Source organism: Thermobia domestica, chromosome 17 (genome assembly GCF_964235325.1).
Source record: "Thermobia domestica chromosome 17, izTheDome1.hap1.1, whole genome shotgun sequence".
Classification (NCBI taxonomy): domain Eukaryota; kingdom Metazoa; phylum Arthropoda; class Insecta; order Zygentoma; family Lepismatidae; genus Thermobia; species Thermobia domestica.
The window spans coordinates 74508783-74526102 of record NC_137470.1 but is presented as its reverse complement, the minus strand read 5'-3'; the positions used below and the strand labels follow the sequence as shown (position 1 = coordinate 74526102).

Below are 17320 nucleotides of genomic sequence, written 5' to 3'. Positions count from 1 at the left end.
AGTTTCAAATTCTTCTCTGTACGCATCATCTAACTTATCATAATTTATTTCTAACTTTGACAGTATCTTACCAATTTTTTGTAGGATTCAATCAATGCGGATTTATATACTTGAATTTGAATAACATTACTTGTTAAATTATTATTGCTTGCGTAATTCCGAATCCTTGTCAACTGGTCTTTCCATGTATCACATTTATTAATTTGTTGAGTTTTACTAATATGCTGCTTCTCCATTTTGAATGTTAGCAGTTCGTACTAATGATAATGAACCTAAGTTTCTCACTCCCAACACCAACTGCTAAGATCTTTGTTAAAATTACCAACACCAATAAAGTTCGTGCTGATTCGTAGAAATCCACACTTACCATCCATGTGCTTTCTCCTATCGTGGCACTCCCCGTCCTCTCTTCCGCTTGTCTGATTGTTCCAGTATACATCTCTACATTCACTTTGTCGGGAGATTGACTTCTGATCTCGAATTGTGGAACTTCGGGAGTTGGAATGTTTTTCGTGCGCTGCAGATATAAAATAGTACAAATTATTTCTAGTAAAGGAATGAAAAAGGATACAGACAAGACACAAAACGACTAGTATGTATGTATATATATATATATGTATATATATATATATATATATATTTCAAGGAGTCAAGGAATTTTAACGCCTTAAGCGGGTGGACCGCTTATACGCGTCAAGTTGGGTGAAAACAACCTGCTACTTATTAACAACATTCCTACTTGTTTACTAGATGGAAAATTACACAAGACGTGATAAACGTACGATTGAAAATTCCCGCTTAAGGGGTTAATAATTTTATTAATTGGCAATATTGAGGATATTAAGTTTCAGTTGCAGAAAATTATCAAAGTTTGTTTTGGTTTTGGTACTTGTAATTTCATAAAAAACAGTCTGAAAAAGTTGTCAATGTTGTAAATTGAAACATTTTATGTAAATGTAAGCATATTGTAATTCCATGTTTTATTAACATACATTTCATCAATCAGCGTAATGTAAGTTATGTAAATTCTCAAGTGTTGACATGATGCTGATCTTTGAGAAGTATTGGTTAACTAAAAGTTCTTAAAAAAACTCTTACGCACAGGTAGTAACTTCAACCCGTATTTTAAGAACCACGAGCTGCAGTGCAAGCATCTTTGTTGAATAAATACTTCAATCTATTTCATCGCAGTTAATTAAAATCGGAATCGAAGTCTGAGTTAGTTGAATTTGAAGTTAGAGTCGGAAACAACATCGTAAGCGTCTTTAATGAACCATGCATAACAAATCTTATGTCTCAGCCGGTAATCAAGACTTAAATGTAACATTTACAAAGTTACTTAAATAGACTGATAATGTACATGAAAGATTAATGCATTTAGCAAGTGACTTCTGGATTTGGGCCATCATCATTATCGTCATACACTTTAGTTACATAGCCAACATTCGCTACACAAACATACACTTCAACACATTAAGAATGACGAAAAGTACATGTTTACCACTACTTTAAATTGTGTTTATTATATGCAAATACACAGTTCTATTTTGTCGTCATCAATTCTAAAATTCCCCAAAGTACCTCTAAGTACATCGTGAGTTCATTTAACATTAGCAATATAGGTAACACAAGCTAATGCAAACGATCTGGAAATACTCTTATGTGCTCAAGAATAACTTCAGCTACATTCCAAAATCAATTTCGAATCATCCCCTTTAAACGTTCGAGGGCAAGGCAGATAAGTTTATTTTTGAACGATTTTCTCGAAAATGACTCAGGCAGTTTTGTTCATAGCACAAGCTGTCTGTCCTCGCAAACCGTGATATGGTGCGATCATTGTGCTGTGTAGTACCCTCGTGGAACCATCGACTTCATATGCGCTGCACTGCGACCGTATTCCTTCCATACAAGTACCAATGTCGCCGGAGGATAAACTGTGCTCGTAACACGTCACCACTCGTCCGCGATCGACTTGCTGGAAGGGCTGCTGCATACTACCGTAAGCACGTACACACGTCACATCAGCCTTCGTCTGTCACTGAACTGTGGCTTTCTAGCCGACCGCCGCTTGGTGTTCCTAAATGAAATACCCGGTGCCTCTGCTGCTTCACGACGTTATCGTGCTAGTCAATTGTTTATCTCTCAATGCTCTACACATTTCACAAATCTGGACCGCTACGATGTCTCCTCCTTGATGTTTCGTTTTAAATGGCGAGCAGCAGTGGCGTAGCCAGGGGGCCTGACCCGACTTAAGTCCTTCCCTCCTAATTTAGTACAGTGGTAACGAAAATGATTCTGTTTACATGCAAGCTGTTCAACTTATGAATATAAGTTGTTTCATTTTTCAAATAATTTATCAGAAAAAACGCATTGTAGTTTTCAAACGACCGTCCTTGGTGAACGAGTACTTGACGATGCGAAGAGCCTATCGCTGTGTGATTCCTGGTCAGGTCATAGAGATTATACTCTGTTAGATGAAAATTTTCCGAACAGGGATGTTATGCTCAAGATATTGCCAGCAAAGACAACGAAGTATTGCCAAACTCTTGATGTGTACTTCTTTAAGCAAAATAAGTTCTAAGTGAGTAGGACCGTTGATTTTGTAAGGCTACAATGTGGAAAACCACAAGTAAAGTTGCACCATCTTCATTTCATCATCAGACTTCACTCTGTACTATACAATCAACTTTTTGCACCAAAGTACAAGCCTATATTATAATATGCTTAGCAAAAGACAGGTTATAATCTTGACATACCAACATCATCGTCTGAAAATGTAATTAAATGGCATTTGATATTGGACTGCTTGATGCAGAAGTGCTGTTGAATGTGAAAAAGTGGCTTTAGTCAGATGTGCATTTTGTTCTGTTCCACTTTGCTTTGACCACTTCATTGAAATCCCATACTTGCATTTTAAGGACTGAATAGCGGGGTAACACTATCAGGTCAGTGGAAACTATTTGTTGTTGAGACAGCTTAATTATTTTAAGCAGAGGGAAATATAGCAATCGGTCCCGACATTTCAATATTTTATTATTATTATTATATCGATATTTTGTTTCTTCGCGCTACCAAAGTTTCACTCTTAGACCTTGCATACGTGATCATTAAAATGTGTTTCGTGGTAAGGCGCGCTGTTTTGCATGAGAATAGCTCATGCCACTGTTTTTGGGATAGGCTATTTATATTCGAAGCACATTTTTGTGCGCTTCTGAGTGTTCGAAATCACGCACATCCTTTGTAAGTAGGCAATAAACTTTAGTGCCCATAGGACTATCCTGTATTTAAAGATCCAGAGCCCGGTGAAATTTGCCCGGCTATCCACTGAGTATTGACCTAATGCATACGCTGCTGTGCAACTTTATCAGTTATTTTCGTAAACTCATATGCATTTCCGAAATAATCCTCTTTTCGAATTAGAATACATTACAATGAAAACGCAGCTTAATACGAGTAACAGTATTCCAAAATCCTTTCGTTTGTCTGATAAGCCACTCTCACTAAATATGCAGGACAAGAAACTCGGATAAATTCGAAACTAGTGAATTTCTCATTAGATCGTTGATCTAACTGCGTTTTGTAGATGATTCACCACTATGATATTCCACTGCACAACGTAAAGCAGAAGATAATGCGCAGAAGTACAGAACTTAAGTTTGTTGAACTCGTTAGTGGAAAAGACAGATAAATTTCCAAGTTTGAAGCTACCAATTCAAAAATAAGCACTCAACCACATCTGAAATAATCTTAAAATTTTCATTTCAAATGTTTTTAAAATCTCGTTCTTAGGGAATCGAAATTTCCCGACTCCCAGCAGAATTTCCTAACTTTTCCCTGATTATTTTCTGTCTTCTCAAATTCCATGACTTTCCAAGTTTTTCAGGCTTGTCGCCACTCTATTACAATCTGGAAAAGAATATTGTGGGTACAAGACTCCCTAGTATACTTAGGGGGAGTGGAAAAGGTATTTATATAGACATGATAGAAGACCAATATTAGTGTTGAATCCATAGCTTTTGGGGTCACTGAGACGAAAAGTGACACTCCCGATGCTGTTTTAAGTTCAAGTGAAGCCCGATTATCACCTCATAGGTAGGAGAAAATGTAAAAATAATCGAAAACGATCGATATTATTGTAGAATCTACAGTTAAGTTGATTGGTGACAGTTCCGATGCCCTTAAAGTCCAAGTTCAACTTCCAATGGATGTAAGGGTCCCTAGTACCTCTAGAGGTCGTGGGAAGTACAGAACGCATAAAAATGATCGAAAGTGACCTATATTAGTACTGAATCCATGGTTTTAGGGTACTTGACTCAAATAGTCACACTACCGATGCCGTTTATATCCACGTTTAGCACCCCTAGGGAATGGGAAGGGGTAACATGTAAAAATAATTGAAAACGACTGACAGAGTCGAATCCATATATTTTAGAATCGGTGAGATGAACAGTCGAGCTTCCGATAGTGTTAAAGTCCAAGTTCAGTCCCCACCAGCATCGGGAGTTAGAAGGGGTGGAAATAAAATGTCTCGAATGATGGAGATTAGTGTTAAATACATAGTTTTCGGAGTCGCTAAGGTGTTAGGTGACATTTTCGATTATTTAAGCCCAAGTTTACGCAAAAATAGGCATCTCAGCTAGATTGGGAATTTATAAGGGCAACGCCGAAGGCGTTGTTCACACATCTATATATATTTGAATGTGTGTGTATGAATGTATATTCCGGAATGCCTCGAGCAATTTCAACCGAACTTGGTAATATGACAAAGTCTGGAAAAAAATTCTGCCGGAGTAAAATACCGCAAGAGATGGTAGTTGGAAGGTGTGACATGTAAAAATAACCCAAAACTACCGATATTAGTGTGCAATGCGTAGTTTCCGGGATTGCTGAAATGAAGAGTGAAGCTCCCAATGCCGTTTCAGTCCCAGTAGCACGAGGGGAAGGGGAAGATAGAATGAAAAATAAAGTATCAAAAATAACTGAGATTAATGTCAAATTCATAGCTTTCGGGGTCAGGAAAACGGCTGACCCGTTTAAAATGACTTTCAGAATAGTTATTACCCATTTCAAGCAGGGTTTTACAATCGTATCACTTTGATTAGTTGTCTGGGTTGATACGCGTGTTCTGATTGGTTTTGTTCTGTTTTTGTTCCTATTCCAATAAATGAAATTTGTTTGGCTGGGCTGTAGACCTGTGCCACTGTTAAAATTGTTTCGTTCACAGATTAGCAATCATGCAGGCAATATTTCGCTAAGTACGTGACGGAACTACCGTCTAGCAAAATATTTAACGTCTCTTCTGCAGCCATTGGGCTGCCAGTACAAACAACATGAGGAGGACTCTACAGAATTGAAGAAAATACGTTAACTTCACACAATATACTGGTCAGTTTTGTGCGGCGCGGCGCTGGCACGGAGACTACAGCGCTCGTCTCTTGCTGGTGGTGTACGTATTACGGCTATCTCCGTACTATATGAGCACCAGAACGGCAGTGTATAATGAACCGAGCAGATAGTGTAAAGAGGGCAAATTAATGGTGTTCGCTTATGTGATGCGAGTTTGAAGAGGAAAGGTTGTTTGAGTTTCGTTACTTACATGATCTACTTGAACCGCTATAGTTTCTTTCTGAATCTCGTTCTTTAATTCTTGCTCTCTCTCTTTCGATCCATTCTCTGGGCTTCTCCCACTGGGACACTTCTGTCTTGCAATTGTAGTAGTACTTCTTTCCTGAGGAACTGATGTGTTCAGACCAGTCACCCACTCTTGGCACACGATCCCTGTCGTCTCTTTTTTCCTGAAGTGAAATATAAGCAAATTGCATTAGTAAGAATACTACCATTAAGCACTCTTCAAGCGACAAGTATAAATACCAATATCTACGCATAACATCAAATAAATTAAACATTTGATGAATAACTAACGAAATAAAAATATTTTTCAAGCTTAGTTCCCTTAAAATTTATACGGTTTACCAAACATTGTTAGGGTCATCAAGTCTAGGAGGCTCAGGTGGGCAGGTCATGTAGTCAGGATGGAAGAAAGTAGAATCGCTTTCCAAGTGTTAACTGGGAGACCAATCGAAAAACTACCATTAGGAAGACCTAGGAGCAGATGGGAGGACAATATTAAGATGGATCTCGAAGAAATAGGAATACAAAGTAGAAATTGGATCCAGTTGGCTAAGGATAGAAGTCAGTGGAGAGCTTTTGTGAACGCGGCATTGAACCTCCGGGTTCCATATGCCATAGTGTTAGTTTGTTAGTTAGTTCCCTTAGAATGTGTTACTGTCCTTTAGAAATCAACCTAAATAACAGAATAATACCATGACAATAATAGTATGTTTAGTTTTACTTCCAGCCTTATCCCAAATGAGCTGAAAGGAATAGGCTTCCACTCGAAATACAACCAAAAGCCACACTCAATAAAATCAACGCGATAAAATGATTTATTACAGCAGAGTACACAGAAAAGAAGGTAAATCAAAGATACGGAATATGGGAATAATACTAAGTTTTTTAAAAGTGTTTTACATCTTTATTTACACTCACTGAAAAAAAGTTAAGCACTTGGAAGGAATGGTCCAGTGTCGACGTGATTTAGTACACGTTCATACTATCGGCGGGTGTGCAAATGGTCGAGTTGCAATGAACTGTGATGCCTAGATTGACCACCGGAGTGCATTAGTGTTGTCACATGTAGGATTTTGCACTATGCACTTATTGATTCGTAAGGGTGTCATGCAGTAGTTGTGTCTTCTTCTGAGGCAAATTTGCCCACAACTGTTGCATCTGACCCCCCAATATCCTGGAATTTGACACTGAAATGAAGTTGATGTCCGAGCTGGTCCCACACATGTTCTATCGGGGGACCTTAGTGGCAAAGGAGTACTTCAACATCATACAGGGAGTTCACAGAGTTCACAGAGTGTGCTGTGTGTTCACAAGTCTCACCATTGTGCCGTCTCAGTTACCTGAATCACTACCAGAGTGACCTGAAGTCATACCCGATGGCTCCAAACACCATGACGCAAGAAGTAGTACCGGTGTGTGTAACATTGGCAGAAAGTGTCCTTTGGCCGCCATACTCGAAGACAACGCTTATCTAAGGCAATGCCGAACCGAGATTCCGAGCTGAAAATGATACAATGCCGCTCGTCACAGTCCATGCTTCCCGAGCACGGCATCGCTCCAAACGCAACGGTATTTATTGTAGTGTTAAAAGCAACTTACGAATGGAAAGGTGATTCAATAGTCCGGATGCTGCTATTCTCCGACCAGTGGTGCGGGATGATATGAGGTGTTGTATTGAATCCATTACTTGTGCCCAGATGGCAAACACATATGTGAAGAGTTACGATGTGCTTGAAGCACAATACAGCGATCCTCTCTTCGCGTTGCGAGACTTAGCTGACCGGAACCTCAAGGACGCGTGTGATATCCCTCATGCCTGGATATTGCACGATTCAACCAGCCTGCTACATGCAATCCACATCAGGTCCTTTAAAAATCCATCAAGTAATAGTAACGCTGTAATACACGAACACGCGGTATTTTCCATGGTCGTTAACAATGCTCAATAACCATCTGACGCTGCACACACGCCTCACATATACCCTATCAAGCCTGATAACACAGTCACGTGATTATAACAAATGCACTTTTGTGGCCATTCTAACAGTCACGTCCGCCAGGAAGGACAAACGAAATTTCTTTAAGTGTTAAAAACAGTTTAAAATAGGAAATGACTGAAAACGATGGAAAACAGTATGCAACTAAATAAAACATAACCTCGCATGCTAACACCCAACCTTTAGATAAATAACTATCAAAGTGGTTTTTAATAACTAGACAAATGGAAAAAACAAAGATAAACTTCCAAATAAAAAAGCTGGGTGGGAGCAACGGGGTCATCTGTCACTCTCATCGTCTCTCTTCTCATCTGGTCACTCCACTGCGAAGCGATCGAAAATCAGACCTTTTTCTGGAGCATGGAACTGGAGACAATAGTGTAAGTCATTTTCCCTTTTCTCCGATCTATGAACTGTGGATTGGGTAGCAAAATCGGTATCCCGTGAAGGGATAATACATTCACTGGTATCCACTATACTATTTGTTAATTTTGAACTGTAACCGCCAATAAATCAGATTTTGTTCAAATTGAATTAATTTTTCAATAGCCAAAGTTAACAATTAAATTGTATTTCTAAAAATTGTCTGTTTAAAGGATCAAAATCGATATTTTAAAAGATCGAAACAAGTCACAGATCACTGCAACTTGTAATTTTACATACCTGCTAATGGTATGCACGTGAACGAAAGTACATCCACATCCTGATCAAAGCCCTACCCCATCATGAAATTACAGAATGAATGAGCTAGCCCTTAAAAAGGGTATGATCACTAAAGCTAAGATTTTTGGTCTGGAAAAAAATGCTGAAATTTGTGGGTGGAAAGGTGAAGGAAAAAGTTTTTGATAGAAATTCGGTGGAATGAAAATTATCTTAATAAATAATTATACCACATTGCAAACAATTTTGGTATTTTTGCACCAAATCTTATAGCCTAGATATTTGATCATTTAAACATGTCATTAATTGAACATCAAAAAATGTAAATGAATGTAACAATTTCTTTTGATTTATTGACATTTTAAGAGAGTGAAATAAATTGACTTTAATATCTATCATCCTAATATTGGTAATGTCAGACTTACTCGGTCTGCCAGGAGTACTATATATTGCAAGAAAGAGCGTTCAACATCTACAGACACAAAGGGAGCATGCTTTGTTTTCATGGCAAACTACATGACCATCACATTGATTGGAACTCCTACTTCTAAGAGGGTGTGATATTTCGCCAAACTGCTTTCAAGTTTGAGTTTTCCTGACCCTTGCAGACAATTCTTTGAAGCCTGAATTATGATCCATTGTACTTGCTTGGAAATGCACTGCGCCTCCAACTTCGTTATGCAACCGACAAGCGTTTTGAAATGAAAATGAATGAAATGAAATTTTTTTGAGTTTTACGTCCCACGATTATGCCGGCTAGGCTAAAGGAGACGGTAGGGGACAAGCGTTTTGTAACCATGAACTTCATACAGTTCCTTAACGGTGTCTTCTTCAGCAATAAATTTCTTACCATAGTTAACAGACCTTGCCTCTGACGGGTCAAGTTTTCCACGGTGCTCCTTTATTTACCTAAATGTTCATAATAGAATATCAAAATGTTTACATTTATTTCAAATGCCTCACATTTATTCAATTGTCGGCAACTTGCTGCCGAGCTTTCGTTCATTTCACTATTTTATACTACTTTATTTATCCCGTCCTTAAGTTTTGCACACCAGTATATATACAGGGTGTTTCAAAAATTGTTACAATATTTTGGGAATAGATTTCTCGCATCAAAATAAGAAAAGAAACTCATGTGGACCTGTGGTCGCAAGTGCATAGGTTTGTAGTTATAGGGTGCTGGAAACAAGTCCACATTTCCACTACTAAAGGCCGTTCGTAGTCGGGTCAAGACATCACTGAGGAAATAATACATGAACCATCCAGATATTCATCTTTCAGAACCTCCGGTACTTGCACAATCATTTTTAGAGAAGCTGTTTGGGAATACTTGATCACTCTCCACCTACCTCTCTAAAAATTGGTGTGCAAGTACTGGAATATTCTTAAACATGGATATTTGGATTGTTCACATACAGGTTCCTCAGTGATGTCTTGACCCGACTACGATAGCTCCCATAGAGTGGAGCTATGAACTTTTAAAGTTCACTTGTTTCACGTTTTCGGTACCCTGTAACTCCGAAACTATCCACTTTTGATCATAGGTTCATATCAACTCTTTTGTTCTTTTGATACGTCATTTCTTTAATACGTCATCCCGAGTTTTGCTCGAGTTTCTCCAATCAAGAAAACAATGTGACAGATTGGTAACTGTGCTACAAGTAAATTTTGTCCTTACACCTAGCCAATATTCTTAAACCAAAAATTTTAGAAACAGTTACCTCAGTACTACTCCTGTCGTGATTGGTTCGATGCTCAGAATCGCGACTTTCCCTATTTCGTTTATCCTTCGGTGATCTGACACAGTCTGAAAAGAAAAAGGAAACAATTACACCCGTCTATACTGGTTACCATCTGTTCCACTAAAAAATCGCTGTCTTGCGAAAGTAAATCTATTTTGAAACAAACTATTATCGAGTGAAATCTACACATCTGTATTGAAATAATGAATTATTACCTTCGTATTAGTTTGCATTTTATAAATAATGTGTAGTGAAATTTTTTTCTAAAACATAAAAACCGTACAACCATGTAATAAATACCTTCATTTCCCAGTCGTACACTGTGTTTTAAATTTTGTTAAATACAACATGCACAGTCTGAAAAGTCTGAAATGTTTCTTTGAGGGAGATCAAAATGTGATTAAGGAAAAAAAATCCATCATCCAGTAATTCGCACCCTGATAGAGGCCCTCAAGAAAATGTTTCATTGAGTCCACTATCCTTATCTTACTCCTATATTTGCCCAATGAATTTTTTTTGTTTGACAATCTTTATTTGGTAAAAAAAAGTTTTAGCTGAGAACTTACACCGAACCACTTTATTTAACTCATATCAAACTAATAATTTTCTAGAACTAAATTTAAAAAGAAAACTATTAGTTTGACCGTTTTTTGGCCTACTAAAAGTATTTTTTTTGCATAACTTTGATTATTTTTCTTTTTTTTCCTTTTACTTGAAATATTTTTCGGTTACAAAATTTATGTATGCAAAAATATTTTTCGTTTAATAACTTTTGCTTGTCAGATTTTTTTGCATCATTGCAACTAAAGAGAATTTTTTTGTTGTTCGGATAAATGTTTTTCATTAAAATTTTCTGTATGTGATTAAAGTTGTTTCAAATTTTGTAGTTAATAAAAATTTCAGTTTCAAATTTGTGTACGCAGAAATATTTTTTCTCGTTCACTAAAAGTATTCACTATGAGTTGCTACCTCATTGATGATTTACGCATACCAGAACATGATTATTCAATGTCGGCAAAATTACACCACATAATCGGAGTCATCGCCTGATTATGTGACATGTCTCGAAGCACATCCGAGAACATATGTTCTTTCGCCTGAAGGTTTGAGAGTTGCAGATACCAATGACTATACACCCCAAGACCATACTCCCTACTCCCCCATTTGAAGTTAGAATGAACCACTTCCTGTTTCCACATTGAATCCCAATTGAGAAAAAACAAAGAGGCAACGTGGGATGTGTTTCTATCGTTTCTGGTTCATACATTCATACACCATTGAATGTATGTATAATATGTGGATGTAAAATTGAAGAAATATATATTTAAACAGGAGATGGAATAAAATTGCAGCATGTCTACGTGATTATCTTTTTTGTGAACAAGCAGACCTGTGTAACGTAAACCAAGAAGGCAACGCTGTTAACATCATTCCAACACAATTTTCAATTGGTCAGCCCTGGGATAAGTTTTTGAAATTGTTTGTAATAAACAGACATTGGACTTTTATGCAAATGTATATTTTGTTTGCTTATATGCATCTCTATTAAACTTGGAAGGGTTTTTTAAAGACAATAATACAACTCAGCATATATTAGTGTTTAGGAGCATATTGATCATATTCTGTAAGTTTCTATTTCAGATGTATGCTTATAGCATGCAATAAATCCAGAAGTTGAAGCAATGGAGAATACCTTCAAGGGTTTGATTTCACCTTGCCAGAAAATATAGATAATAAACTTGCTCCTCTCTATAAATAATGTCAATTAATATCTGTTAATGTTGAGATGCCATTTTCTGCCTACAAACGTCACAAACTGGCATTAAAAGATATTGAGAAAACATCTCGTGATATACTGTGAGGGTAATTACAGGAAGGAGTAAATCATTATTATTATTATTATTATTATTATTATTATTATTATTATTATTATTCAACGTAAACATGCAGAAAACTGAGGCTTGTATTATTTCGTGTAAAGTAAATGCACTCCAAAATATAATTGTGAAGAAAGACTAGAATTCGTGTTCTCACATCACTGTGTTCGTTTGTCTCAATCTGTGTGCGCTTTAAAAAAAATTACTAATAATAAACTGTAAATACCATAAAAATAAATTCTGAAGGGAAGTCTGAAAGATAAAGTATATTTTCGATGTTATATTTCAATTACAAAACTCTGTCACAACTTTGCTGCGTGTTTGAAAATGCTCTCCTTTATTGCGTTTTTAGTGTATATTAAGTGCGTATTTTAACACATTTAACAACATAGTTACATGCATATTTCATGAATTTTAAGTGCATAAAAATCCGATTTCTAGTAATAAAATCCATTTGTAAATATTTTTAAATAATTTCCTACATTTCTAAGGTTGAATGACAAAAAAGTAGAAATCTTACTTACCAGAATACTTATCCCTAGCCTTATAGTCTCTGTTTTCTCTCTCCTTTTCTCGAACTTTCTGTGAGTACGAGCTTTTATTTTGATAGGTTCTGTCTCTAGGACTCTGTGAATCAGGACTATCCGATCTATATGAGTTACCATTGGGGGAGTCACGAATTCTCTCGTGGTTGTAACGGTCAGCATAATTTCCTTTGGAACTGCTGTACTTTGAATTCTGAAATAAAGACAAACATGATTTGATTACATACAAGTGAACGATGATTAATATATATGCTGATTATATATCTATATTTATATCTATCTATCTATATATATATATATATATCTATCTATCTATCTATCTATCTATCTATCTATATATATATATATATATATATATATATCTATATATATATATATATATATATATATATATATATATATATATATATATATATATATATATATACGGATATATATATATAGCGGATGTGTGTATTTGGAAAGTAGTAAGAAACTGTTTTTCTGGGGCCAATTAGAATGGTCGGAGAGGAGTCTCCGAGAAGGGGAGGTGGATGTTGAGTAAATATTACATTTTTGATAGTTGGTTCGAAGCTTTTCCAGTGGGCGGACCGCTTGCAAATGCATAACTGTGTCAAGTGGCGATACGCAACAAAATTTTGTGTTAAGCTAGAAAATTTCGCGACCAGGACGTTTGATATGATATAGGAAAGATGCGTTATCGAAAAGACAAGTGTTTCAGAGGCACAATACAGTCTCTCCTCGACCAAGGCAGCTCAAATAAGCAAATCGAAGATGAAATGATGCTCACTGTCTTTTTGAATAAAAGTATTGCCCATGAGGAGTTCGTAAATCCCGGATAGCCAGAGTTATCCGGTATGTGCTGCCATTCGGATATCATCAATACCTGGGTTCACTAACGCGACAATACTGGTAAGTTTCTGGCAAAACAAACCGTTGCAACGCTGCCCCAACCTCTCTTCAGCTTGGCCCCGGCTGATATCTTTGTTTCCCTAGCTCAAATCTCATCTTGAAATGACACATTTTGGGACTGTTAAATACGTGCCAACTGCTATGACGAGTATTTCGAAAGTCCATTTCAAGACTTCCAGACGGCCTACTTGTGGCGGATCTACTGGCAACGGTATATCGGTTCTTAAGGAAGTTTCGAGCAATTTTAAGTGTATATAAGCATATTTTGGAAAAGAACTAATTTTATGGAATCAATCTCAACAACTATATGTGCTTATCAAAGTAATTAAAACAACTGCAGTTTGCTGCAAGTATGGATTTAGGATTTAAATTTCTGGGCTTTCGGCATCTATGCCCACATAGCCCGTCACGTGTGAGGGATGACGTCCCTCGGCGAGCACACTATCCGGAGAAAGGGAAGGAAAAAAGGATTGGGGAAGGAAGGAAGCGGACTGGAACCTATAAGTTAGGTACCACCCCGGCATTTGCCTGGTATCAATGACGAAAACCCAGGAAAGCTTCATTCAGGATGGCTAACCTGAAAAAGCTTTCACACTTTTTCGACGACCGAGTGCCCCCACAGGGAATAGAACCCGGGACCCACGCATCGAAAGCGAGAGCGTTAGCGACTACGTCACATGCTGCAAGTATGATAGGATTCATGTGCAATGTGTGTTGATCTGTTGTTAAAAGGTGCGTTAGGTGATGGTTTGTGTTACGTTATTGAAACTGTTACGACTTATTTTGATTTTAATTAAGCGGGGTAATGTTATATATATATATATATAAGCAGCAGATGGTATTTATTGTAAGATGGAAAATATATCTGAGTTTCAGACAGACCAAATTCTTGGTACGCAGTTAGCTGAAGCAGATCTATCTAAAAGGGCCAGTGTTTTGGGTGTGTCGCAAGGAACCATGTCTTAAGTTATGACGGCCAACAGAATTCATGGTATAACGTCGGTGAACAATAATAGTGGACGGAAGAGATACATCAGTAACAAGAATCACCAAGCACTGGAGCATCAACGACCGTAGAACAAAGGCAGCAAAACGAAATGTCCGACGTAAGCTGCATAACTTGAAACATCTCTGGTCGGATTGCAATTTCCAAACTGCTAATCTCCGATAACAATGATTTAGAGCGAAAAAAAATGTTATCGGGAAAATGCAAAGTGGACCTCCAATAACTAAAAGCGCGTAATATAGCCGATAGGTTCCTTTTTTTTTTTTTTTTTTTTTCTCTCCTTGCTTCCATGAACAGAGAATGTTTATGAATGGCGGACTCCCAAAGTAGCTAATGCTTCGGACTGTATCCTTCCTATCGCGAAACATGGTAGAGGCTCTGGAACGCAATTTCCTGGCATCTCATTGGCTCTGTCCTTATGTTTACAGTAGGCATTGCTGACTGTTTTTTTGCCCACGTACATCGTATGGTCTATTTGGTGTTTCCGTCAAATTATGGTATTTTCTAATATGACAATGTGTCAGTTCACACTGCTGAGGGCTGTTGAAGTGTGTTTACATAATTATCGTGATAAAACATACATCATCTGGTACAATCATCAGACCTCAACATTATAGAATACTTGTGGTTTTGTTATAGACTTCAGAATCTGGAGCAGATACCCTCCTTTAAGATCTGACAGGACTGTGTGTTACACTGTAATAATACATGTTCATGACATCTACTTCCATTCAACGCCAAGTGGGGGCCGCGGTGGCTCAATGGTAGAGCGCTCCTCTCTGGTGGATGGGGTCCTTGGTTCGATCCCAGCTCACGCCAAATGGACTTTGTGGTAGACAAACACCGTGTGCGTGGGTTTTCTCGGGGTTCTCCAGTTTCCTCCCACTTTCTTCATTCCATCATTTCTCCTCATCAGCGTCTTCTTTAGCCTAGCCGACATAAACGTAGGACGTAAAACTTACGGATTTCATTTTTTTTCTATGCCAAGTGAGGGCTGTTCTGCAGGATGACAGAGCTTACGCACTATTAAGGCAATGCGTTGGATTTCCTTCAAGTGTTTTCATTACTTATATATCACACGCTTCCAGAGAAAACTTCACTTATTATACCAATCTACAAACTCAAATAGTCTACACATATATGTGAAACAGAAAAAGTAAAATTGTCGTTGCATACGTGTTTCTTGATACACTTATACGTATGTACACAGCACAAGCCTAAGAATAGTAGTTTCGAAATTCTTAACAATTTAAAGTAATTTATACTTGTTAATAACTTCAATGAGTGAGTTTCTTACTTAAAAAAAAAAAAAAAAAAAAAAAAAAAAAGATTTAGAAAGTTGTTTTGTTTAGTTGTTAATACGACCTTCATTATAGTATATATATATATTTAAGAACTAGAAGGATGAAAAATATGCATTAATTAAAGGTTCAGTTAACATTTTAGTAGTCCTAAGATTAGAATGCGTCACTTTTCGATTAGAGACAGAAACGAGACAAAACTATTTCTCGGGGTCTCATTCCATATCAACCTTTCCAAAATTTGCGGAGCGCAATGCAAAGCCTCAAATGAGCAACTGTAACTACTATGCCAGCATGGAAACTAAAATACTGTAACTACTTAGCATGGAAAACTAAAATACAAATTTTGCGTTAATGCAAACAGTCACGGAATGAGGGCCTTAACGGCAGAACTAGTAGTATGTCTTGATTTCGTGGGCCAAAAAAATGAAATCTCAGTTTTACGTCACACCGTTATGCCGGCTAGGCTAAAGGAAACGGTGATGAATGAATGAAATGAGAGGAAACGGGAGAACGTCGAGAAAACTCACCACAAAAAACTTGGAGCGAGCTGGGATCGAACCAAGAACCCCATTCACCAAAGGTGAACGCTCTACCACTGAGCCTCGTGGGCCAAGTCTTTATAACTTCTAAATAGTTGCGATAATTTTTTATAAATTTTGTTAAATTAAAAATGAGTAAGTAGTATCATTACACAGCCTGCTTCCTTTCTTTTTCACTTCATTCATGATCCTAGAATAATTATACTTCGCGTGTTTGTTCGTAGTTAAGTGGTTAACACTAGTACCTCTGTGCATGTGTGCGTGAGAGTTCAATTCCCAATGGCTGTATATCAAGCCTTGGATAAAATCCGAATAACTGAGATACCACTATAAGCGACTGATCTTGTCTCGGTAACAAACTATAATTAAGAATTCCAACAGAGAAGTTTATTTTCCTTCTCTCGAATTCGTGTCATATACCAGATGACGCAGCAGATAGCAGCAAGATTATATTTAATCGAATTGTAATATAAATTTTATGGTATTTCGTTTATTGTCCATTACAGTCTTCTTTGACTGCTCTGTTCACAAAATAAATAAATAAATAAATAAAAATAACGCTCATTACCTTCAGAAATATTCGTAAATTATTAGAAGTATGTGAAATATTTCAATAACACTACGAAATTTCAATGGGTAAAATTATTTATTACTGTTCCGTTTTTCAGAGTTAACCTTTTCAGGACGGGCAGGAATTTCAAGAAAATCGTAGACCTTTACTTTGGCGGCCCTAGCATCCCTCCTAATTTTTCCATGGGTATGAATTATACCTTGTTGGAAAGCTTATAAAACAAAGATTCTAGTAAGATAACCTTTGGGTCTACCGTACCCAACCCGTAGAAGAAGAAGAAAAAAAAGGAGAAAAAGTGAAAAAAATATTTTTTCGAAATTTGTGAGTCTGGCAACACTGTTTCTAAATGTCACACGTAAACAAACCATACCTCGTTGGAAACCTTATAGAACAGACATTTCAGCAAAGTAACTTTCATGTCTCTCGGACCAAATTAGTAAAAGAAGAAGAAGACGAAAATCATTTTTTTTTTCAAAAATACAATTCTTCAGATTTTGTCAGACTGTGGCAACGCTGTTATATACCGTACGCAA

General features: G+C 37.1%; 1 protein-coding gene across 1 annotated transcript in view; it reads right to left on the bottom strand.

The window, feature by feature from the left end:
• wcy (WW domain-containing adapter protein with coiled-coil wacky) overlaps window positions 1–17320 on the bottom strand; it is a 153836-nt gene that overhangs the window by 76688 nt on the left and 59828 nt on the right. Inside the window, exons 3-6 of the mRNA XM_081743479.1 lie at window positions 12435–12648; window positions 10013–10098; window positions 5597–5795; window positions 368–517 (exon numbers count right to left, since the gene is read on the bottom strand). Coding sequence (XP_081599605.1) covers window positions 368–517; window positions 5597–5795; window positions 10013–10098; window positions 12435–12648 — 649 coding nt within the window. The remainder of the gene's footprint in view (window positions 1–367; window positions 518–5596; window positions 5796–10012; window positions 10099–12434; window positions 12649–17320) is intronic.